Source organism: Podospora pseudocomata, chromosome 6 (genome assembly GCF_035222375.1).
Source record: "Podospora pseudocomata strain CBS 415.72m chromosome 6, whole genome shotgun sequence".
NCBI classification, from domain to species: domain Eukaryota; kingdom Fungi; phylum Ascomycota; class Sordariomycetes; order Sordariales; family Podosporaceae; genus Podospora; species Podospora pseudocomata.
The window spans coordinates 1,865,438-1,887,810 of record NC_085890.1 but is presented as its reverse complement, the minus strand read 5'-3'; the positions used below and the strand labels follow the sequence as shown (position 1 = coordinate 1,887,810).

Here is a 22,373-nt window from a genome sequence, read left to right as displayed (position 1 = left end):
TTCGCAGGTCATTAGGTGTGGGACAAGATTTGAGTGTCTTCCTATGATCAACGAATGGTCATGGGTCTCAACAGCACCCTTCATGACAAGAAGACGATAGGTGATGGAAGTCGGTTTTGAGTTCTGAATTAAAGGGGACAGGGGCACAGTCAACACCAATCCCTTTTTGTTCAACAACACAGACACATTCAGCTTGAGCATACAAAGATGGAATTATCCAAAAAAAGATACATTGCATCACTATAAAAGTAAAATGAATGCAAAACTGACTTGCAGCCGTGGATACCGCTAGGCACAATAAAAGCACTACCAAACAAAAAACAATTTTTGTTGCCCATGAACCCGCCAAAGAAAAAAATCAAAGACGCTTATAACCCCCAAAACCCAAAACCCAACCCATGCACCAACCCAATAACCAAGAAAAGTTTAGGCAGCGTTGGCCAACTTGGTGGGCTCAACACCGACACGCTCCTTGCTGAGAATGTCAATCATGAGCTGAGATGGCCTGTTGTCACGGTAGACCGAGGCGCTGCTCTTGTACATCCTGACGTTCTCGAGGTACTTGTCGAACAGGTACGAGGAATCCATCGGGCCACCCTTGGCCTCGGGGTGGAACTGGGTCGAAAAGATGGGGCGGGTCTTGTGCATCATACCCTCGTTGGAGCCGTCGTTGAGGTTGACAAAGTACTCCTTGAAGTCGCTGGGCAGGGTGCTGGTGTCGACGGCATAACCGTGGTTCTGGCTGGTAATGTGGCATTGACCGGTGGTCAAGTCGAGCGCCGGAATGTTGTGGGCACGGTTACCATACTTGAGCTTGATGGTCTGGGCACCAACGGCAAGAGCCAAAAGCTGGTGGCCAAGGCAGATACCCATGACGGGAACGGGGGAGGTCTCCATCAGGCGGGCAAGGTTGTAGACAGTCTCCTGGCAATGGGTCGGGTCACCGGGGCCGTTGGAGATGAAGATACCGTCGAAGTTGTCGGCAACCTTGTGGATGGGGTAGTCGTAGGGGAAAACGGTGACAGAAGCACCGCGGCTGACCAAGCTGCGGAGAATGTTCTCCTTCACACCGCAGTCGATAAGAGCTACGTGGAACTCGGCGTTGGGGTTAGCAACGACGAAAGGAGCCTTGGTGCTCACACGCTTGACAAGGTTGATCTGGCCAGGGTCGATAAAACCCTCGTCCTCATCGGCATCGTACTCGTCACCGATGGTGATTCTGGCAAGGGAGGAACCCTGCTCGCGGAGGTAGGTGACGATAGCACGAGTGTCGACGCCAGAGATGGCGGGAACACCCTCGCGGGCACACCACTCGCCCAAGCTCTCGACGGCTGTCCAATGGCTGTACTTCTCAGCAACATCGGCAACAACCACACCAGCGCACTGGATATGGGGAGACTCGAAGTACTTGAGAAGACCGAACTCATCGCGCTCGTTCGAGGGCACACCGTAGTTGCCGATCAGGGGCTGGGTGAAGACCAAGATCTGGCCACGGTAAGAGGGGTCGGTCATGGACTCGGGGTAGCCCACGAGAGAGGTGGTGAAGACAGCTTCGCCAGAGATGTTGGTGTCGGCACCGAAGGCCTTGCCTTGGAACACGGGACCATCCTATGTTAGAAGGTTAGCCTCTGAAAGACACAACATGACCATGCTGGAACTAGACTAGACATACTCTGATAGTGAAGGTAGCCTCGACACCCGAGGCCGCAGCAGTGGCTCTGCGATCAACGCCGGGCATAGATCTGCCCTTGCTTCCAGACACGGCAGCCTTGGACAGGAAGCGGGTAGAGACCTTGGGGGCGGCAAACGCCGACGTGGTCTTGGGCAGACGAGCGGCCAAGCGAGTGAACATCATGTCGACTGCTAAGTGTGGGTTGGTGTATAAAAAAATAAAACGGGGTAAGATTCTAGTGCAGCGCGGGACTTGAAGTCTTAAGCGTTCAGGGCTCTCCACAGATGGTCTGGGAATTCTAGTCAGTACAGAGCGGTGAGTCAAGCCATATCCTGGGAGAGATGCGGACCTGAGAGATAATCCTAAGACACAAACGCATTAGCCTCCATTTCCAGACACGGCAATTCGAGGTGGAATCAAAAAAATGCGCATTCAATTGGCATTGTTGCGGCCCAATGCCTCTTGAACAGAATCTGAGGGACTCTTGCGTGGAGGGGCAGCATGGACGTCCACGATGGTGACAGCGGGGTCGGCCAGCACAGCACGGCATGCCCCCTGCCCACAGTAAGGGATTGTGTTTCATTGAGAGAGCGTACCTGAGAAGTAAACTCTGACGAACGGCCGTTCATCAGCACTGTTGTAAGGGCGACAATTCGAAGAGGATGAGTAGTCTACAAGAGACTAGAGAAGCGAAGCGGTTGCTGAGAGCAGGGCGTTGGCGTGGTGAATCAGATTCGCGATGGAGTTGTTGGAATCGAGAAGAAGAAAAGGCGGGAAGCGAGAAAAATCCATCTTTTTTGTCATTTCAGTCCCCAAAGAATTTTGCGACTGTCTCATTGGCGAGATGGTGATTGGTCCACCTGTTCCCACCCCGCCGCGACTTCCGGAGCTCCTGAAATGTCGGGAGCCGATTCACGGGGTGGGGCATCTGGGCCATTTTCAGAGGCTTGTTTTGTCCTAGCGGGCCATTCCAGCGCTTTGTTGCGGCTTCGGACTGCCAATTCCTCTGAGATGCAGGGTCTTCACCATCACTTCAGCCGAAAGGACTCAGACCGAAAATCCGAAACCCCTTTCAGACCAAAGTTTAAACTCGCAAAATGGGTTGTCAATTGTCATAGTTTGAAGATACAGACGAAGTTGACCTACGTCACAGGGGACACAATTGCGGGGTGGTGCCGCTTTCATCCCACAACTCTTATCTCTGGTCCTATCTCAATGACATGGCCGAAAATGGACCATGTTGTGGCAGATCACAAGATCTGTATATTGAAGGAGGCGCTGTATTTCGTCGGGATGATGCGATAATGACCACAGACTTGGATACTTGTCAATATTTCCAATGATGCTCAAAGATAATGTAATAAGATGATGTCGTTGCACAGGCAAAATTGCAAAGCTGTCAACTCTAGATGCAGGCAAACACTAGCAATACATTGTTGTATACATTGGCTTAGAGAGCACCTAGCTCCTTGAGCTTGGAGATCAAACCATCGACATCCTCGACCTTGCCGCCGCCCTTTCTCGGGGGTGGCTCTGCAACCAGCGTTAGCAATCAAGTTATTCCACAACAACCCTGACTCATCCAAAACTCACCAGTAACCTTCAACGTCTTGAGCCTCTTCTCCCCCGTAATCCCAAAGTCCGCCAGCGTCTTCTTCTCCAAAGGCTTCTTCTTCGCCTTCATGATATTCGGCAAGCTCGCATACCTCGGCTCATTCAACCGCAAGTCCGTCGTGATAATCATCGGCAGCTTCGCCTTGACAGTCTCGACACCACCATCCACCTCCTTCGTAACCGTCACCGTGTCCCCCTCCCCAAACGTAACCTCGCTAGCCTGCGTAGCCTGAGGCCAGCCCAGCAAGCCAGCCAGCATCTGCCCCGTCTGGTTGGCATCGTCATCAATACTCTGCTTGCCCAAGAAAACCAAGTTGCTCTTCTGCTGCTCAACAGCGGCCTTGAGCAGCTTAGCCACGCTCAACGGCTCAAGGTCCTCGCCCTCCTTGACCTCGACGTGAATGCCGCGGTCGGCACCCATAGCCATAGCAGTGCGCAGGATATCCTGAGCCTTGGTCGGCCCGGCGCTGATGACGCAGATATCCTCCACACCACCCGGGGCGCGCTTCTTCTCGCGGATGCGCACACTTTCCTCGACCGAGAGTTCGTCGAAGGGGTTCATGCTGTGCTTGACGCCGGCCGTCTCGACGCCCGTCTGGGCCTTGTTGACGCGGGGCTTGACCTGCAATAAGGCGTTGCGTGCGTTAGCAACTGTCATGCCCAAATGCCCATCTTACTCCGTCCCGCCCAAAGTCCGCGCTTGCAGTTTGACATGTGCCTTTCTCCCTGTGCATGCTGCACGCAAGCTGCCTCAAAGCTAGGATGAAGTTACATACCGCATAGTCAATGACCCGCTTGACGGGCACCAATATCCGTAAGGCTGACATGTCGAAGTCTTGCGGCTCAATGGGCGGGTTCGTGGGATCTCGAACAGGACGGAGGGAGAGGGAAGCTTTGAGCGCCGCATGCAATGACGCTCAGTGGTTCCTTGGTCCATCCCGGCTAGTGCCGGGTCCGGGTTGAACCTCGGCCAAGCGGCGGGGGCTTCTCTAGAGTCAACCCTAACCCTGAAGCACATGCATGCCTTTCATTATCCAGACCTCATCAGCAACAACACCACATCAAAAACAACAAAATGAATAAGCAAAAAAAGACCAAGCTAGATAGGTATCAAGGACCGACTATATATCGCCCAGCAACAAACGTCTAATGTTCGAAGACAACAAAAAACCAAACAGGCTCTCCAATCAAAACCACCACCCGTATGTAACCCTGACCTCAAAACTACCAATCCTCCCACTCGTCCTTATTATTCTGCTTCGGAGGCGCGGAGGAAGAAGGCTTGTTCCCACCCAGCGCCGAAGTCCCAATGGAGTTCCCGCTCGTCTTCCTGTTGTCCGCCGCCGATGCGAAATCATCCCAGAACGCCCTCTTGCTCTCATCAAAGTTCTCACTCCTCACAGGCTTATACCCACTACCTGAAGGTCCCTCCACAAATCTTGTGAACCCTTCAGAAGCAGTCTTTGTGCCAGCCTGAGCAGCCTTGGCCGCATTGGCAGCAGCAACACGAGCTTGCGCGGCAAATTCTGACTCGGCAATCTATCATCGTGATATCAGCACCTAGAACCCCAAGATATCAACCGTAAACATACCTGCTTAGCAGTAGGCTGAATAAACCCCTCATTCACCGTCTTCGCCGTCTTCGCAACTGAGCTCGTAAACCACCCAAACCCCTTACTCAACGCCGCCACCGGATCCTTCTGCAAATCATCCAGCCCCGGCAACCCGGCCTGCTGCTGATTACTCCTCTGCGGCATCGACGTCCCCGAGCTGCCAAACCCTTGATACTTCCCCCCCTGACTCGGCGGCAAATCTGCCGACCTACCCGCATTCCTCTCCCCCAGCTTAGCAAAGTAATCCACATCCACCTTGATCTTCCCCCCGCCCTGCGCAGCATTCGCTGGACTCCCCGTCCTACTCCCTCCCAACGGTGCCGCCGCCGCCGCCGGTGAGCTCTTGGCCACCGGTGTCTCCTTCTTCTGCCCGGGAACATACTCCCTCCCCTCAACTTTACAGCTCAACCTCTCCTTCCACTCCTCACCCACCTCCCCTGAATATCGTTCCGCAATCGTCGCACCCTCCCAGCTCACCCCCATCATCTTGTTTGTCTCGTGCTCCTCAAAGAACTTCTTCCAGTTCTCATTCCCTCCCAGTCTCATCCTCTCGATTTCGGCTTGCTTGAACGCGTCCATGCTGATTGATCGCACAAAAGAGATGTGAACACCCAGTCCGCGGTGAACTCCGGCGCAAGACAAGCAAATAAAGATTCCAAACTTGGGGGATGCCCATTGGGGAGACGGGGCGCCGCAGTCGCAGCAGAGGGAGTTGCCGGGTTCGGATTGGATCGTGACGAGCTATTACGGTACACCATCATCAGCATCTAAAGGTGGTTGGGTTGGGAGGAGGACGGTAAGAAACGAACCTTGCTCCTCGTCTCGGGATCAACCTCCCACATGGCGTTGGCTGCCATCTTGCTTCCTTCTGTATTTGTTTCCCTCTGTACTGTTCTGTTGTTTCGGCAATGTTTGCAATCAATTCTCGTCGTTATTTATTGGGGGGGGTTCGTTGCGTTGCATCACAGTCGGTGTGTTGCAAAAGAAAGCAGTCGGAAGTTGTCGCGTGGCGTTTGAAACCAAACGGGGAAAAAGGGCGGCCGTGTCGCTTGAGTTCCAGCCCGCGAAATTGAACAGCTCCCGCCCAACCTACCGCACGGCACCACCTAAAAAAGCCACGAATCGGCTCCGGTGTGTTAAAAAAAAAAATAAAAAAAATAAAAAAAAAAAACCTGCCAGTGCTAGCTACCTAAGGTAGCTAATAATGTCCGATGACACAGTATTTGGCGAAGAAGTTTACACTTCTAACAAAGACAGCAGAGCTCCGACCATCGATTCTTAATTCATCTCTTGTATCAGTGGCCAGCCCCACTTCCCCTGGCCGCGACATCCTACCACCAACTTTATCAATCAACTGCGAGAATAACAGGACCTCGTGGCAGGAGCTCGCAAGCTACATGTCAAACGCTTCTCCCCTTTCCCTGATCAGAAGCCAGAACGCCATCTTCACGAGTACAGTGAGCTGGTCATTGAAGAGATGAAAGCGATGAGTTTGTTCAAGGTGAAATGTAAGGCAGTTGAGCACTCTTATACGTAGCCACGTTTACCACAAAATAGTTGATGTACACAAGTAGGTTAACCCATATCATATTGTAATTGATGCCTTGAAGGATAGTTATTAGGCCTTCTAAATATCTCTAAAGGGCTGTTAATTGTGTTTAAAGGCCTGGTAAATATCCTTCAAGGCATGGTTCATAGTAATAATATAGGTCAACTTACTGTCGCTGTGTCAATTATTTTGTGGGTAGGGTGTCCAATCAATCGACTGCGAGAATAACATAACATCACTGCAGGAGTTCGCAAGCCATATCAAACTCTTCTCTCCTCTCCCTGATCAGAATGCCAGGCAAAACTGCCTGCACAGGCGCAAGGCCTGAAATTTGAAGAGAGAAACCCAATGAGATGTCTGTACCCAGGGTAAAAAGTGCAGGGCAACTGAGCACTCTTCCACATGAATGACCCCTGAACCCCTGAATCGAGCTCCACAGCCACCCCCCAGACCATCAAAGACAGAGACCGCACCCATTACTATGTACCCAACTACCTACGTACATCCCTCAAACTAGTCACTATCGACATATATCTCCCCGCGCCATTCGACCACCCACTTGCCGCTAGCCCTCTGGGTCAAGCCTTCGGGGTACGGCCAGTCGTACCACGTCTTTCCCAATTCGAGGAAGTGGATTCTCGTACCTGTCAAAGGGTCTCCCGTAACGCTCCATGAGCCTTTCCACCCCGCTCATGACAACACATTTCTCGTGTGAACCCGAGACGCGCAGTGAAGTTATGGTGTTGTTGGCCGTTTTAAGCTGTGACTTCACCGACGAGAGCGAGTTGGCTGTATTACGATGATTTGCCTGCTCCGATGCCAAGAAGCTCATCGTCTTCTGGTGGGCGTTCCGCCGGGCGGCTAAGGCATCTACGGTCGCCTTGTGGTTCATCTTCTCAGTCGCGAGGGCATTGGTCGTATTCCTGTGGTTCGTCTGCTCCGTAGCAAGGGCGGTTCTTGTGTTCTGGTGGTTCGACCGCTCCTCTTTCAAATCACCCACAAGCTCCGCCCGGGCGCCCTTCTCCTTAGCGAGCGAATTCTTGACCATGGCGAGCTTCTTATTATTCATGACAACATCAGACTCCAGGGCTGACACCTTCTCAGTGCTGTCCGAGAGAGAACTCTGACAATCCCTGAACGACCTGCGAAGCTCCTCCTTCTACTCCTCCAGAGCTTGTAGCTCCGACTTGAGGCTGGATATTTCCGCCCGCAGTACCCGCTCAGTCAACTTGTTGTCCTCCATCACCTTGGCTTTCTCCCTGCGCAGATCATCCATAGCAGCCCGCTGCCCCATCTTCACATCGTCCAACTTCTTACGAATGTTCGAATTGTCAGCAGTCGCCTTGGTGAGGTCCCTTTCGAGGTTGGAAACCATCTCATTTTTGCCTTCCAATCGGCCTCTCATATCCTTGAAGGGCCGCACCAAGGTTCGCATTATCCAACTCAAGTTTCGCATTCGCAGCCCCAATATCAACATTCCCTTCCATCCGGCTGTCATTATTCCCTTGCAAAACATCAATCTCACTCTCAAGATCCGCCTTCTCATCTTCAAGCGCAGCATTCTTTCCTCGCAACGTTCCGTTCTGTTGGGTAAGCTCCTCAGCCTGGGCAGCAAGGCTTTCGTTTTCCTTAACGAGCCCATCCACAACCCCTGACCTGCCGCTCACAATCCTCAGTCATCAACCGAAGCTCCTTTTCCACCTCCCGCTTCGCAGCCTCCAACACCCTAAGGCGAGCTTCAAGTGCAGAGTTCTCATCAGACAGCTTGTCATACTCCTCCGCCCGTGCATCGTCCTTCTCCAGCAGCGCTTTGTAGGCGTCCTTGAGCCGGGTGTTGTCCTTCTCGACCCTATTCAGTGCAGTTCCGGGAGTCGAGTTTTCATTTTCGAGAGCCGACTTCTCCTTCCCAAGAGCCTCCTTCGCCCCCTCAAGCGCCTCATTCTTTTCCTTCAGCCCTCTCACCCCCCACCCCACCCTTGAGACTCTCCATCTCCAGTTCGTCCTTTGGTATCCACAACAACACCACGATCTTCCTCAGGCCCATCCCTCCCACCCGTCAAAGCTCCAACTCCTCGCCCGAGTTGGGCAATGACAGAGTCAAGAAACTTCTACGGACGCAGCAAGACAACATACAGCCTCCGCTTCAAACGTCCCATAAACCTCTTCCGAATAGTGAGGCAGAAATTGGACTACTCACCAAATCAGAGTTGATCAACCCTCACCACACACCTCTCACCACCCATAGCACTCACTTTTACCACCCCCCATTACTTCGATCATCTACAATTCTCACCACCCAAACTCCCACCATCTATAACTCTCACTTTCACCACTCACCACCCCCCACACAACGCTCCACAACTCTCACTCTCAGCACTCACTACCTTTACCTGAAAGTAAGGGAGAGTTGATCGGTGATGGTTCCATACAATAAAAATTATGGTGAACAGCCGCCGTGAGGCTGCAAGTGACAGTGCCATCAATTTTGTTCTGGAACTCTGGGCGCCAAACTGTTCCATCCCGTGCCCCTGCAGGAATGCTCACAACCACCACAACACCATTCCAGGCACCGTCGTCATGATATTGCAAAAGAACAACTTTTCCTTCACTCATCCCGAGATCCCATTTTGGCCTCATCACTACATACATACATGTCCATAGTACACCACCCGATGAACTGCGCAGAATCAAATGTCGTCTACTCCACCAAAAAATCAGGCAAAGAGGTCATGAAAATTAATGAGTATTCGTGTGCCAAAGCCGAGATAATTCTCCTCCTGTTGTCTCAACCGTGAATGGAGCCCTTATGAAACCCCAACCTCGAACCAGACGCCCAGGAAACTATTTCATCTGCCGCTTCATTTTCATCTCTAACCATAACCGAAATCATCCACCCATTCCCTGTCGTGAAAAATGCAACCGCAAAAAAGTTAATACATACGATTAAGAAGATAGTCGGGTAAAGATAACGAAGTCATCATCATCATCTCCGCCGATATCGTCTTGCGTCCCCATGCTCATCAAGGGTTGAGCATTTTTAAGCAGTGGTGGTGGCAGGAGCAGCTGCGGGCGTGGCAGCCGCCGGGGCAGGGGCAGGGGTAGCAACAGCCGCCGGGGCAACAGGAGCCTGCTCCTGAGTAGTACCCTCGGTCTTCTCGCCGGCCTCGTGAGCACCGTGAACGTCATCGTCAGTCTTGTCGGGGCTGTCGATGGCGACCTTGACGGCGATCTCACGGCCATCGATGTCCTTGCCGTTCATTTCAGCAACGGCCTTCTGCTGCAACTCCTCGGAAGCCAAGGTGACGAAGCCGAAGCCACGTCCCTTGCGCGGCTCACCACGGGCCTGGAGCTTCTTGATCATGAAGCGGGGGATGGGGCGAAGAGCGATCTTGGCGGACAAGGGCTGGTAGGCAGCAAAGAGTTCCTTGAGCTGGAAGGGGGTTAGCATGTTGCACACAAGAAACCGGGACGGTAATCACAAACTTTCTCCTCGGTCAGGTCGTAGGGGAGGTTGGCGACCATGACCTTGGTCTTGGAAGGAATGCCATCGGCGGGGGGACCACGCTCACGACGCTCACGGGCAGCGCGAGCCTGGTTCTTGCCAGACTTGTCCTGGTTAGTGTTGGCTTCGTTGGTGATGTCCTTCAGGGGCTGAACCTGAGTATCGGCGGCAATCTCAGCGGCGTCGCCCGAGGTAGCACCGTCCTCCTTCTTCTCGTCCTGAGCAAAAGTGTTAGCTTGAGATAGCTCTCATGCACTGAGCTCGAAGACAACAACTTACGTCACTGCCACGGCCAGCGCGAGCGCGTCCACCACGGCCACGGCCAGCGCGGCCACGACCACGGGTAGACTGGCGGCGGCGCGTGCCATCAGCGTTGGTGCCCTCGCCGGCACCCTCAGTCTTCTCGTTGGCCTCGGGCTTGCGAGCGAGCTGAACAGAGACCTTACGCTCCAGGATCTCCTTGCCGGAGAGCTCAGCAATGGCGCGCTCAGCTTCGCTGGGGGTAGAGAGGTCGACGAAGGCATAGCCGACGGGGCGGTCGGTGCGAGGGTTCTTTGGGATAGAAACGGACTCACTGCATGAGGCGATACATCGTCAGCGATGGCTCAAAACAAAGTGCTTGTCAACAATGAGGGACGGCCAAGCTTGACCGGCTGCGGGGAACAGGCGTGGTCTAGCCCACTGAGCTATGGGCCGCATGAGGCCATGGTGCTGGTGCAAGGTAGACGTGGCCAGCGGTGGAGTGGCAGGACCAGGCATCAAGCGAAGCAGCGGTCAAGCAGCAACGACAATAACAACACCAGGAAACAAACATCACCAAGCGCAACTCGACTCGAGTCGACCCGGACACTGTGCTTGACGGCAACCAATGCATGTGTGAACAAAGAAAAAAAAAGCAAACAAACTTACACAAGGTAGCCCTTGAAGAATTCCTTCAACTCCCCCTCCGTTGTCGCGTAGGCAAGGTTGCCGATGTACAGGCGGCGACCTTCAGCAGCGCTGGCAAGGACGGCATCGTTGTTGTTGGCAGACTTGTCGTCTGTCTTGCCAGTGATAGAGGTGTTGGCCAGAGCGTTGGTAACGTCATTGACGGCCGCGGCAGCAGCGTCAGCAACTTTCTCCACGACGGTAGACATGGTGATTGATAAGGATGTCGGTTGGTGTTGATGGAGTCGATCCACAAGTTGATGTGACGGGTGATGACTCGTTGAGCAAGGCAACGGGTGAAGCGTCAGGTAGTGATGGAGGGAGACGTTCACGGAACGAGTATTAGAATTGGACTCTGGGTCTGGGGGGGAGTTAGAATAGGGTAGCTTGGAGCCCTAGAGGTCTTGAGAGGTGTGGTTGACGAAGGTTGAAGCTGTAGCGATCCTTGGTGGTTGACGTGGGGAGAGGGAAGAAGGGGGAGAGCTGTGAGTCGGCGCGGCCAAAATTCAAATAATTTTTCGCAAGCGGCCGAGTGGCAGGCGTGGCGGCGGTACGTACCTGGCCTGAACAGCAATTGCCTGGGGGGGTGGGAGACGGAGGTGGGGCCCAGGGAAAGTGCAGGGCAGCAGTCAAAGGCAGGGGTGCGTGGTGAAGTGGTGCTGCGCCCCACCACCAGAACTTCTGGGGGAAGGAGGAAGGACGAAAGACGACAAGACTCGTCGATGAAGATGTGTTGTATATGGTGATGTGGAAACACGTAGGTCTAGCAGGTACATACCTCAATAGGTGATCTTCACTATTTGTTTGTGTCGAGAAAACAGAAAATACGGTGTGTTTTGTCTTGGTGTGGTTCGGTTCCGTGGGTTTGGCGCGGGGCAGGAAGCTCAACTTATTGTTTAGCTTAGTAGGTTTTTGGCGGTTGTCGTTTCTGTGTGGGTTTTTAAATTCCAAGTCAAGTGATGAGCCTCAGAGTTTCAAAGTCGAAGAGGGAAAGTATATATCTCAAAACCCTCCCCTCATTCAATGGGGCCCGTGCTCCGGATTTCACTCAAAGCTCAGGAGATCTATTGTCATTGACTGAATAGGAAAGTGGCTCTGGACCATCGTATTATCTGGAGCCACGGCGAACATCAGACGAATTTCCATCTCGGAAAGAGCACCTACTCTACTCACCACATGGACATCGAGATACAGAGGCTGTGTTCAGATAGACACTTCACCAACAAGAGTGTAGTGTCGATGTCATGATACAAAGCTAGTTGACGATATCCGTAGTGTCGTGGCTCTACCAGCACCACCCTCGCTCTCTCTCTTCCTGGTGCACGGTTGAGGTTGCACCAAACGGAAATGAATCATGAGCCCTGGGCAGCTCTATCAGGGGGCCAGTGTTGGTGGAAGATGATTATAAATGCATATATATACCCAAGAAGATCGATCCGGTATGCTGAATAAACAAACCACCCATGAGCTGCATTGTAGTCTCCATCGTGTGTTTTAAAGCCATCCATCCAGCTGTATATAACAACTCATGGGAAGCTGGAGGTTTGAGATCATCGACGGCCTTGGCGGGCTCGGAGACAAACCCTTGTCTGGTCTTGGTTCATTCCACCCGGGAGCTTGGGCGAACAAGCCCAATTCAGTTTGGGGCCCGCCCGGCTGCGGGAAACGCAAAGAGAGGCCTGGTCCATGCCTAACCAGCTCGGCAACGGGAGAGTTGGTGATCAGAGATCATGCTGATCGCCAGCCTGCACCTCTCTCTTTTTCTGAAGAGATATATGCAGCGGTTGACGACGCACACATGAAAAATGGAAACAAGAGATATTGTGCCAAATGCGATGACACAACGGCGCCCGATTGGCTGATGCCCCTTTTGCTGTTAGTGGCCCGCAAGGGCAGGGTTGGCATGACAGGCGTTTTAGCGGGGAAATTGGCACTGGGCCCTTGGTCGACAGGGTGAGAGGCAAGGGCAGCTTCCAGACGCTTCCATCCACACCGCCCCTATCCTGTCCGTTCACTGGTGCTTTGACACGGCGATTCTGCACTGGTTGTTTATGCGTATGCAGCTGAGGTGTACAGCCAGATTAGAAAAAGGGGCAACCCTCTGACCATAGAAATAGGGGCACATCTTGGCTGTCAGGCTGTATTTGCAAAGAAGCTGAACCACGGCGCCGGCGATGTTTATCATGTGTCCACCTCTCCATAAACGGGCTCCGCTTTTGACCTCATTGCTGCCCGTTGCCCCTCATTGCCCCCAGCCTTGATTCGAGCATTGTCCAACATCACATCACCTGAGAATGGCAAACTCGCCCCTGAGAATGGAGTCCTTGCGCTCAGGGTGTTTGAAGACGGAGGCGGAGAAGCACGGCCTCTGTTCTTGGAATTTGAGCCGAGCTGGAGATGCTCCCAAATGACGGCAAGGAACCCGATGTTCGGAGGTCCGATCCGGGAACAAAGCTCCAGGATAGCGGGACGAAAGCTGGGCCGGGCCGGTTTCGGGACCGATCCGATAAACCACGGAGATCTCACATTCAAGCTCCTGCTCAGCCTTATCAATCAATAAAACCATTCTGTAGTTCTACAACCACCATTGACCAAGTTTAATTCAACTTACAATACCGGATATTAGACGACATCGCACATTCAAGAATCAAGCTTGGAGATTTTATGACTCAGCATCTCTTACGATTTTTTGGGCGGCAAGCTCAGTCACAAGTAACATATAAACTCGAAGATTAGCACTCAACCCAGCAGCATTCTCGGTCATCTTGACGGACTCGCTATCCAAAGGTATACTATGAGTGTACAAGTGGAGAGCCCGGCCAAGATGGCGCAACTGGCATCGCCCGTTGAAATCGAGGGGAGGAGCATGGCCATCCTTTACGGCTCAGAGACAGGAAATGCGGAGGAAATCGCAATAGAGCTCGAGGACATGGCACGGAGGCTGCACTTTCATACCAGGATGGATGAGATGGATAGCTTCAAACTGGTTGGTCAATGCCCATGGGAGCAACTTCACACTCTATTCACTTGAAGACCCCGACTGACTCTCCACTCACCTTGCAGTCAGACCTCTTGAAAGTCTCACTGGTGGTCTTTGTAACTTCCACAACTGGGCAAGGTGACATGCCCACAAATACTCTAAATTTCTGGAAAAATCTTAGGCGAGAGAAACTCAATAACAGCAACTGCCTCGGACCTGTCAAGTTTGCGATATTCGGCCTTGGTGACAGCGGTTATCGAAAGTGAGTTTGCTTGCCTTGTTATTCAGTCGTGGACATGACTTGCTAACAAAACTGCCAATGAAGGTTCAACTGGGCAGCACGGAAGTTGCAAGTGAGGCTCCTGCAGCTTGGGGCAACAGAGTTCTTTAGGGCTGCCGAGGCAGACGAGCGCCACAACAACGGGTAAGCAACTTTGATCTCAACTTTATTGGCAGCTCAACGGATTACTCGATATCTCTAACAATACACCGCAACCATCGACAGCATCGACAGCATATACCTTCCCTGGAAAGAAGAGTTCAAGGCCGCTTTGTTGGAGAAATACCCACTTCCCGAAGGAACAGCGCCCATTCCCAACGACCAGCTTCTTCCACCAAAGTATTCAGTACGGGTTATGCCGACAATGGAGCCCCTTCCAGCAGACAAAAGCGCCACCCAAAGCGCCCTTTACTCCCATGTCGACAACCCCGCGCCTCTATCCCAGCGTCGGTTCGAACACAACCAGCGACAAGATGCCACTTTCCCCGCCTGGGAAGCCCGGGAAGACCAAAGCTGGGAGATCCGAACGGGAACGCCAGTCGACGTCCTAGACAAGAACAATATCCTTAAAGACCACCCATCCAAGTACTCTCTCGAGACGACCAAGAAGGTCGGCCCGAGAACTCCCCTACCAACCAGACTGGCAATTCCTCAAGGTGTATTCGCCAAAGTGGTTGACAACGCCAGAGTCACCCCCTTTGACCACTGGCAAGACGTCCGCCACATTGTCTTTGACGTCTACGGTGGCGAGAAACTCATTAGCAAGGTCAGCGACATGCGCGGCCAATCGATACTGTCGATCTACCCGAAGAACTACCCCGAGGACGTCCAAGAGCTGATCCACCTCATGGGCTGGAACGACGTTGCTGACAAACCCCTGGACATGTCCAACAAACCAAAGCGTGTCTTTGACAGGGTAGACGGCCAGCCCTCCACCCTCCGCGACATTCTGACAGACAACCTCGACATCACCGCCATCCCGAAACGGAACTTTATCCGCGAGCTGACCTTCTTCACCAAGAACCGAGACGAAGTCGAGCGTCTGTGGGAATTCCTCCTCCCGGGCAACGAGCAAGAATTCTATGACTACACCTCCCGCCCCCGCCGCACCATCCTCGAGCTCCTATCTGACTTTCCCGGCGTGAAAATCCCGGTCGAGCGAGTCCTCGATTTGTTTCCCGTTATTCGCCATCGAGACTTTTCCGTCTGCAACGGGGGAGCCTCTTTGACCGAAAACCAATACGACCCTGACGCCCCGAACGGGACTCTACCTGTTTTTCCCCTTCGAATTGAGATTCTGGCTGCGCTGGTGGAGTACAAGACCATTATTCGGAAACCGAGACAGGGGCTCTGCTCGAGGTATTTGAAGTACCTTGCAAGGGACACGCCCTTGACGGTGAGGATCAACCCGTCGAGGGGGGAGAATGTGATGATGCCGTTGCCGACGGCGGTGCAGAGGCCGCTTATTGCTGTGGCGACGGGGACAGGGATTGCGCCCATTAGGGCGTTGATTCAGGAGAGGTTGGAGTACGAGGTGGATACTCAGGTGGGGGAGACGGTGCTGTTTTATGGGGGGAGGAATAGGGATAGGGATTATCACTTTGGGGGGGAGTGGGAGTATATTAAGGGGTTGACGGTGTTTCCTTGCTTTTCGAGGGATGAGGAGGAGCCGGTGGCGGTGGAGAAGAAGGAGGAGGAGAAGGAGAAGAAGAAGGGGGGGAATGTATGGGAGAAGCCGATCAAAACGGAGGAGGAGGAGAATGTGGAGTTTGGGATTGTGGAGGAGATGGATCCGGATAGGGGGAAGAGGTATGTGCAGAATGAGATTAGGAAGAGGGCGAAGGAGGTGGCGGGGTTGATGAGACGGGGGCCGGTGGTGGCTGTTTGTGGGAGTGCGGGGAAGATGCCGATTGCGGTGAGGAAGGCGTTTGTTGATGTGCTGGTGGGCGAGAAGCTTGTGAGGGATAGGGAGGAGGGGGAGAGGTGGTTGGGGATGAGGGTGGTTTATTGGGAGGATACGTGGTGATTTTTGGGGTGGCAGCGCGGGGGACAGAGGGCGAGGAGTGTGGTGAAATGGAGTTGGGGGAGTTTGGGTTGGAGTAGGGGTTTTGGGAGAAGAAAAATGGGATGGCGAGCGTTGCTTCGAGTGGGGGTTGTGTGTATGTGAATACATAGTGCTATAGGGTTGTACGGAGTATCAAGTATTGCTATCATAATGAGGCGTTGCTGGTGACTGGTTGGGATCATCGGTGATGATCAAAAGGCGTTATTATGCCGAACTAAAATCATCACACCACATCATCTCTGGGAACAATATCTACAAAACTTTTCATTTTGTACATTGACTACACGTATCTGTCTGTTTACACGGGTATCTAATCTGCACACACTGCAATGCTTTTTGGTAGCTTCTCTTCCCCATGTCTTTTTTTCATCTCCCCATCCCATCATCTCCTCCGCTCAGCTCCTGAAGAATACGGCTAGTATTTATCCATCTTTTCTCAATGTACCAACTCATTTTTTGTTTCAGCTCTCGAGTTATATACTGTGCTCTTCTTTGAGCCCCAGCAAGTAGGTAGCTTCTTTATAGAAAGGGCAAAAGCTCAGAGAAAAAATGTCCCACCTTGATCCTAGCGTTGCAGATCCGGGCTCGTGATAATCTGCCCTCGATGACCAAATCACCGCTGCTGCTAGCTCTCTCGACATCGCTCGTCTCTATATTCCCTTTTCGCCATCGTCAGTGCAGTGCCGCCCCATCTTCAACACCTATATGTAGTCTTACAACGCCGCCCTGCCAAACAACGACAAAGACAAAAACGGCTTGATAGATCAAACACCTCTGCCAGTTTGTGCAGATCAGATGCCCCCCCCCCCCCCTTCCTCATCCTTTCCTCAAAATATTTAGCGCCTGTTCCGACCACCACCACCACCCCGGCGACGGTGGTTCCTCGGCGGCCCAGTATACGTCGGCAACGGTGCACCATCAAATCTCGACCTGGGCACATCATCCCCCCTCTCCCAGCGGCGGTCATCGTTTCTATCCGTTCTCTCCATGCTAAGGCGGCGATCCGGATGAATCTTGGTGCCGGCATCACCATCACCAATCCGATCATCCTCCCTATCCAAGGCCTCAAACCGATCCCGACTCCAATTACCACCACCAGCACGGTCATCACGCACCCGGTACGCCCTATCATCCTGGCGCCTGAAAGGGGGAGGAGAAGGTGTGCGACGCCCACGCCCACGTCGGAGCTCGTTACGCTCGCGACGCTTCCTGGCTTCGCGAATAGGGTGCCGAATACCTACAAAGACCTCCTTTCCACGATCCACAAACTGGCTTCCGCTCTCAAAGGTGTACCGGTTGATTTCGTCCTCGCGGCCCATGTCGCGGTAGCGGTCCTTGGTGTAGTAGGACTGCATATTGTCGAGACGTCGCTGGGCCAACTCTTCCGACACGGGCTGGTAGTACAGCGGCGGGCCTGTAGAAGTTCTCTTCGTGTTTTCAAAGTTCTCGAGGTCGTGCTTAGCTTGACCTCTGCCGCGGACGCGGGGACCAGCAGGGAATCCTTGGCCTTGAAGTTCAGCAAATCTCCGTCCGGATCCGGTGGGAACAACCGGGGGCGGAAGTGGTTGCCGGGCAGGTCTGTTGCCCGAGTTGTTGTTTCCTGAACTGGCCCCATCACACTGCACCAGAGAGGCCACGACGACTTCCTGGGTGTCTGGGTCGTCCTCGAAAATGACTTCCCAGCGTGTCTGACGACCATGCTGGCGCTCGAGGTCAATCCACTCTGCGACTTTCTCGGAGGGAATGAAATCAACCCAAAGTTCCTTCCTGGTGCTCTCATTTGGCCAGACCTTCCCATGTAACGCTGTGCGGACCCGCGAGGCTGCCGAAACGCTGTCGAACTTAACAAGAGCGTGAGTACGCATTTGATCTACATGGAAGTCGATAATGCAGCTGTCATCGACGGGCGCGCCTGGGAAAGCGGCAAGGTGGGCAAAATACTCGCGCACTGATGCCTCCCTCAAGGGTCTCATAAAATTCTTGACGTAGAGCGCAGACGTGGCAGGGTGCCTAGACCGCTCAACTCGACCAAATTCGTCCATAGGCTCGTCGATATCCATATTTTGCTCTTGGTGTCTGGGTTGGTTGCCCTCCAGCCTTTGACCCCAAGCTCGCTCGTGACGTTTGTGAGGCGGTGACTCGTCATGAAGTCGAGTTTCGGGGCTCCTTGGGGGCACAACTTCGAAGGGAGTAATTTCGCCGAGGTGCTTGTCGGCCGGTGAGGCTGGCTCCTTCCTCGACTCCTCCAACTCGGCCTTCTCCTCCCAGTCGTCTTGTCGAGCTCGCTTGCTAGATGATTCGTCACCAGACGGGGGAGGGCTTCTAGACCGACGTTTTCGGCTAACTGTATCTTGAACAATCTCGGTAATAGTGACGGGCTCGACCTCGGCAGGTTCTTCGGGGGGAGGGTTAGAGTCTTTTTGGGTTGTAATTTCAGGCTCGATGGCAGAATCAGGTTGAGTGGTGACAGTCTCTTCGTTTTTGACAGCCGGGGAAGGCGAGGCGGGAGCTGGCGAAGTGGCTTTCTCTGGAGCTGCTACCGGCGCATCGTCCATAGCGACATCATCGTGTTTCTCTGTCCCCGCTTCTGGATTCGCATCTTGAACAGGTTCCGGCTCGTCGGCGGGGCTTTCGTCCTGTGCTGTTTGGTCGGCCGCTGCAGTTTGCCCTTCCTCGTCGTCCACCAAACGGGCAACAAGCGCAGCCTTCAGACCGGTAGTGGCAAGCTTGCGGCGCTTCAGCTCTGCCCGCAGCTGCGTAACGGTCATTTTCTCGAATTCGGTCGCCATTGTTGGGGTTGGATGGGCGTTGGCAACTAGTCGAGTGTTGCATGTATTCGCATACCGTTCGGTACTTCCAGACAAAAAGTTGCAAGCATCAAAAAGTCGCCCGACGCGAAAATAGGAACAGGGATTGCTAGCGTGAGTGGAAGGGGCGCACGGGCCACTTCTGAGGGTCGGCATTTGGCTTGGAAGGTGGGAACTTGGGAAGCTGTTTACCCCTGCACCTGGTCATTGCCAGGTACCCCCCACCTTGACTTATACAATTGATGGAGCTATCCGCTGTTCGACATGTGTTTCCAACGTCAACTCATGTTTGCCTCCATGATCATGTCTATGAGAGAGTGTGTTTCAAGACAAACTGCCAGTATGAATGGTGAACTACTGCAGGAGTTCAACCACCTGCACCAGATGTCCCGTCCTTACCTTGAACCCCAACTTCAACCCCCACGTTGGCCTCTCTACATTCAATCCTCTGAGCCGCTGGGCCAGCTGCCGTTTATTAGCAGATTGGGCATCCCTTTCGCTGGCTGCCTTATGTCGTTGGGAAGTGTGATGATGTAAGTGATGGCTTACTGAGGCCAGACAGGTACGAATCAGGGGCACAATTGCCTGTTCCCTTGAAGAATTGAATCCCAATTCGTGCTTCCACATGGCCTTGCGCCAGCCTGTCAGTGACTTCTGGCGTTGGGCCACGACGGGCTACATGATTTGCACACATGAGCCGCCGAATGCAGCTGAGATGAAAATCATCTTGGTCATCCGCCGGAGGAATTCCGTTTACCGATATAACGTTCCGGAGGGGCCCAACTGAAGCTCGGTTCTTGCAATTGGGAAGGTGGCTGCTACTCATCTGCTTCCGGAAGTTGCCTTGCACACCTAGACACAAACCATCACATTGTCCATTGTTTCCCGCTCGTTATGGGAGCAGCCTCACTTTTGGAACGGAAAAGGCCATTCACTTGATCTGTTGTTCCCACGTTGTTCCCCATTTACAGCCCACTTCTCCTCCATTCTCTCCCGCGCTTTCCACAAAGACATTGATTGTCGAGCTTCCAGAAAGAATTCAAGCTTTACAAGTCGCAACCAACACAAACTCAAGCCACCAAAACCATCGTCAATTGTGCCCGCCACCATTTCAGAACCTTCCCTCCATCACGGAATTCGAGGAAATACACGACAGGCCCTTTGATATCTCAATTACTTGACACTATTCAGAGATATTTCGGCCTCGAAAAGTCGTAGTGGTCGCGATGGGGCCCTCCGGTGCGCTCTCATCGCTGCCAAAGCTCATGGCAAGCGTCGGGTCGTGGGTTGAGTCAGTCAAGTCCTCCCCACCTCTGCCCCTGAGCCCACCACCCACATCCGAATATGGCGACAGATATGAGGAAGACTCCCGTCTTCAAGAGTGCATTGAGGAGGATATCAAGCAAAGCATTGAACGAGACGACGATGGCGATGTTGATATGACCGACTCGGAAGGTTCTACACCACCCAGTTCTGACCCACGAACCCCCGAGTCTCGTCACCTTCTACGCGGTGGTTACCCAAAGCACCGACAACCATCCTTTGGTCAATACAGCCCAACCTCCAGACTGGCTGTGATCCAGGAGGATGAGCCTCTGGAGATCCATGAAGATGGCTACGACACAAGCAGCGACTGGGATGACTATGGCACCATTCCTCAGATCATTGGCGATTATGAGGAAGGCGTCAGTCGGTTGGAAGGCTACGATGACTGGAACGAAGATCAAAAGAAGGTCCACAAGCTCATCTATCTGCGTGGGTTGCATCCCATGATTCCATCCAACTGGAAAATCTGCTTCAAGATGTGGGGCATCAATCAGCCTCATCTTGACGATGTTTTCACTCCTTCGGATTGCGAGAAGCGTGTGGTGATTCATGCCTACAAGGGCATTCACGCAGGTAAGTAACATATTCTACCTCCTTTTGGTTGCCATAATAACAGTACCTAACATGAAATACAGCTGGCAAGGCACTCGAGAGCCTCTTTTACCTCTCCCAGCACGTCACCGACTACGAGGAGCTCGGCCTCCAGGACAAGGCGTCCGGTCTTATTGTCAAGGCTATTAAGAGTTACATCAAATGGTCGATGCAGGATGCCAGCATGACTCCCCGCAAGGAACTCTCAATTGTTCTGGTGCACGACTACACTGCGCGGCTACTCAACATGCCAATTTCTCGAGACAACTCTATGGGGGTTGATCACGATTCTTTTGCCTATGATAGCGACGAAGAGGGGAGCAGCTACGACAGAGAGATTGAAGATGCCATGTCTCGCAGTATCGAGAGGAGGTTGAGAGCTCTGGGGCAACGATGGCGCGAGGTTCTTGCGAGGGGCAACAGGTTTGTCTCCAAGCCACCGACGCTTTACCAGTTTTCTGTCATTCAGCACATGGTCATGCTGAGCAGCTTTGATCCGTCGTCGTCAAAGAACCCGATTGTCATTCTGCATCAGGTCCCGATGAATGATCGAGGGCAGTGGCTTTGGAATGCGCTGTCCATTGCAATTCCTGTTCACTTGGCGAGGGAAGCGATGATTGATCTGCTGAATGTCGAGGGAGTGATGGCGGAGTTATCCGAGTCTGATGATCCAGACTTGTAGACTGCTTTGGCGGTCGATTGCGAATACTGGTTTTGGGGGTATTATGACTTGATGAGTTTATGGTCATGGAAGGGACATAGCGTTCATGAGGTTATTGCTGATGATTTTTCTTTTCTTTTCTCATGTTTTTTTTTCTTCTGATTTGTTGCCTTTGTCTTCGCATCTTTGATCTTGTTGTGTAGTATATATATACCCTGGGAGGAGTTGATATTCATCATTGTATCATCAGCCATGTGTTTGCAGGACTGGGTGATTAATTTGTTTTTAATGTCACTGTCATAACCGAGGCAAACACTTGTTCTCTAAAGAGTTGCCGTCATTCGAAGCCCTACTACACCAAACATGTGGTTGTGCTTTGCTAGGATGTTGCTAGTTCTGCTCAACGGGCTAAACATCTAGCCCATTGAGAAAATTACCGATTGTGTGGATTCAGGGAATCTACATCTCCGGGAAATATCTACCACTTAGAGACGGGGGCTTTGCAGAAGAGGGTGTAAGAGAGTATGCCAGATTTGCAGCGCCGATATCTGGTGGTTTGGATTTGCAATTCCGATGCCGCAGTGGATCGACATGGTATTCCACCATGCCGCTAAGATCTTTTCTTGTAGGACGAGACCAATCAAATGGATCTTGATTATCCTGTACCCCGGATTCGGACCTCTCTTCGGTGGAGTTGGCTGTAACGAAGAGCCGGCAGACGACAGCGGAGCCCTGTTCTAGAATTTTTGGGGGGCTGTGTTTTTTTCTCTCAAAGGTCCGGATGAG

General features: G+C 52.8%; 7 protein-coding genes across 7 annotated transcripts; 2 read left to right on the top strand and 5 right to left on the bottom strand.

Annotated features, from left to right (window-relative positions):
* Positions 1-17: 17 nt before the first annotated feature.
* Positions 18-1,855, bottom strand: CPA1 (Multifunctional pyrimidine synthesis protein CAD; the record flags this gene model as incomplete). Its single annotated transcript, XM_062891862.1, has 2 exons — positions 18-1,608; positions 1,673-1,855. 2 exons carry the CDS (start codon positions 1,853-1,855, stop codon positions 427-429), a joined length of 1,365 nt encoding a protein of 454 aa, XP_062740626.1. The 3' UTR covers positions 18-426.
* A 1,267-nt stretch (positions 1,856-3,122) lies between these two features.
* On the bottom strand, positions 3,123-4,113 carry CIR1 (putative electron transfer flavoprotein subunit; the record flags this gene model as incomplete). Its single annotated transcript, XM_062891863.1, has 3 exons — positions 3,123-3,205; positions 3,266-3,908; positions 4,063-4,113. The coding sequence occupies 3 exons, from the start codon at positions 4,111-4,113 to the stop codon at positions 3,123-3,125; spliced, it is 777 nt and encodes a 258-aa protein (XP_062740625.1).
* A 397-nt stretch (positions 4,114-4,510) lies between these two features.
* GCS1 (ADP-ribosylation factor GTPase-activating protein gcs1) lies at positions 4,511-6,235 on the bottom strand (the record flags this gene model as incomplete). Its single annotated transcript, XM_062891864.1, has 4 exons — positions 6,072-6,235; positions 5,709-6,047; positions 4,879-5,640; positions 4,511-4,825 (listed from the first exon to the last, which is right to left on the bottom strand). The coding sequence occupies exons 2-4, from the start codon at positions 5,754-5,756 to the stop codon at positions 4,511-4,513; spliced, it is 1,125 nt and encodes a 374-aa protein (XP_062740624.1). The 5' UTR covers positions 5,757-6,047; positions 6,072-6,235.
* Positions 6,236-8,921: 2,686 nt separating this feature from the next.
* QC762_601680 (uncharacterized protein) lies at positions 8,922-11,422 on the bottom strand. Its single transcript, XM_062891865.1, has 4 exons — positions 10,860-11,422; positions 10,230-10,524; positions 9,932-10,168; positions 8,922-9,878 (listed from the first exon to the last, which is right to left on the bottom strand). Exons 1-4 carry the CDS (start codon positions 11,084-11,086, stop codon positions 9,486-9,488), a joined length of 1,152 nt encoding a protein of 383 aa, XP_062740623.1. The 5' UTR covers positions 11,087-11,422; the 3' UTR covers positions 8,922-9,485.
* Positions 11,423-12,846: 1,424 nt separating this feature from the next.
* TAH18 (NAPDH-dependent diflavin reductase) lies at positions 12,847-16,353 on the top strand. The gene is made up of 4 exons (XM_062891866.1): positions 12,847-13,863; positions 13,941-14,119; positions 14,183-14,281; positions 14,363-16,353. The coding sequence occupies exons 1-4, from the start codon at positions 13,672-13,674 to the stop codon at positions 16,161-16,163; spliced, it is 2,271 nt and encodes a 756-aa protein (XP_062740622.1). The 5' UTR covers positions 12,847-13,671; the 3' UTR covers positions 16,164-16,353.
* A 685-nt stretch (positions 16,354-17,038) lies between these two features.
* On the bottom strand, positions 17,039-19,165 carry QC762_601700 (uncharacterized protein; the record flags this gene model as incomplete). The annotated part of the gene is made up of 1 exon (XM_062891867.1): positions 17,039-19,165. The coding sequence occupies one exon, from the start codon at positions 19,163-19,165 to the stop codon at positions 17,039-17,041; it is 2,127 nt and encodes a 708-aa protein (XP_062740621.1).
* QC762_601710 (uncharacterized protein) lies at positions 18,538-21,899 on the top strand. The gene is made up of 2 exons (XM_062891868.1): positions 18,538-20,908; positions 20,971-21,899. The coding sequence occupies exons 1-2, from the start codon at positions 20,236-20,238 to the stop codon at positions 21,606-21,608; spliced, it is 1,311 nt and encodes a 436-aa protein (XP_062740620.1). The 5' UTR covers positions 18,538-20,235; the 3' UTR covers positions 21,609-21,899.
* The last annotated feature ends 474 nt before the right edge of the window (positions 21,900-22,373 follow it).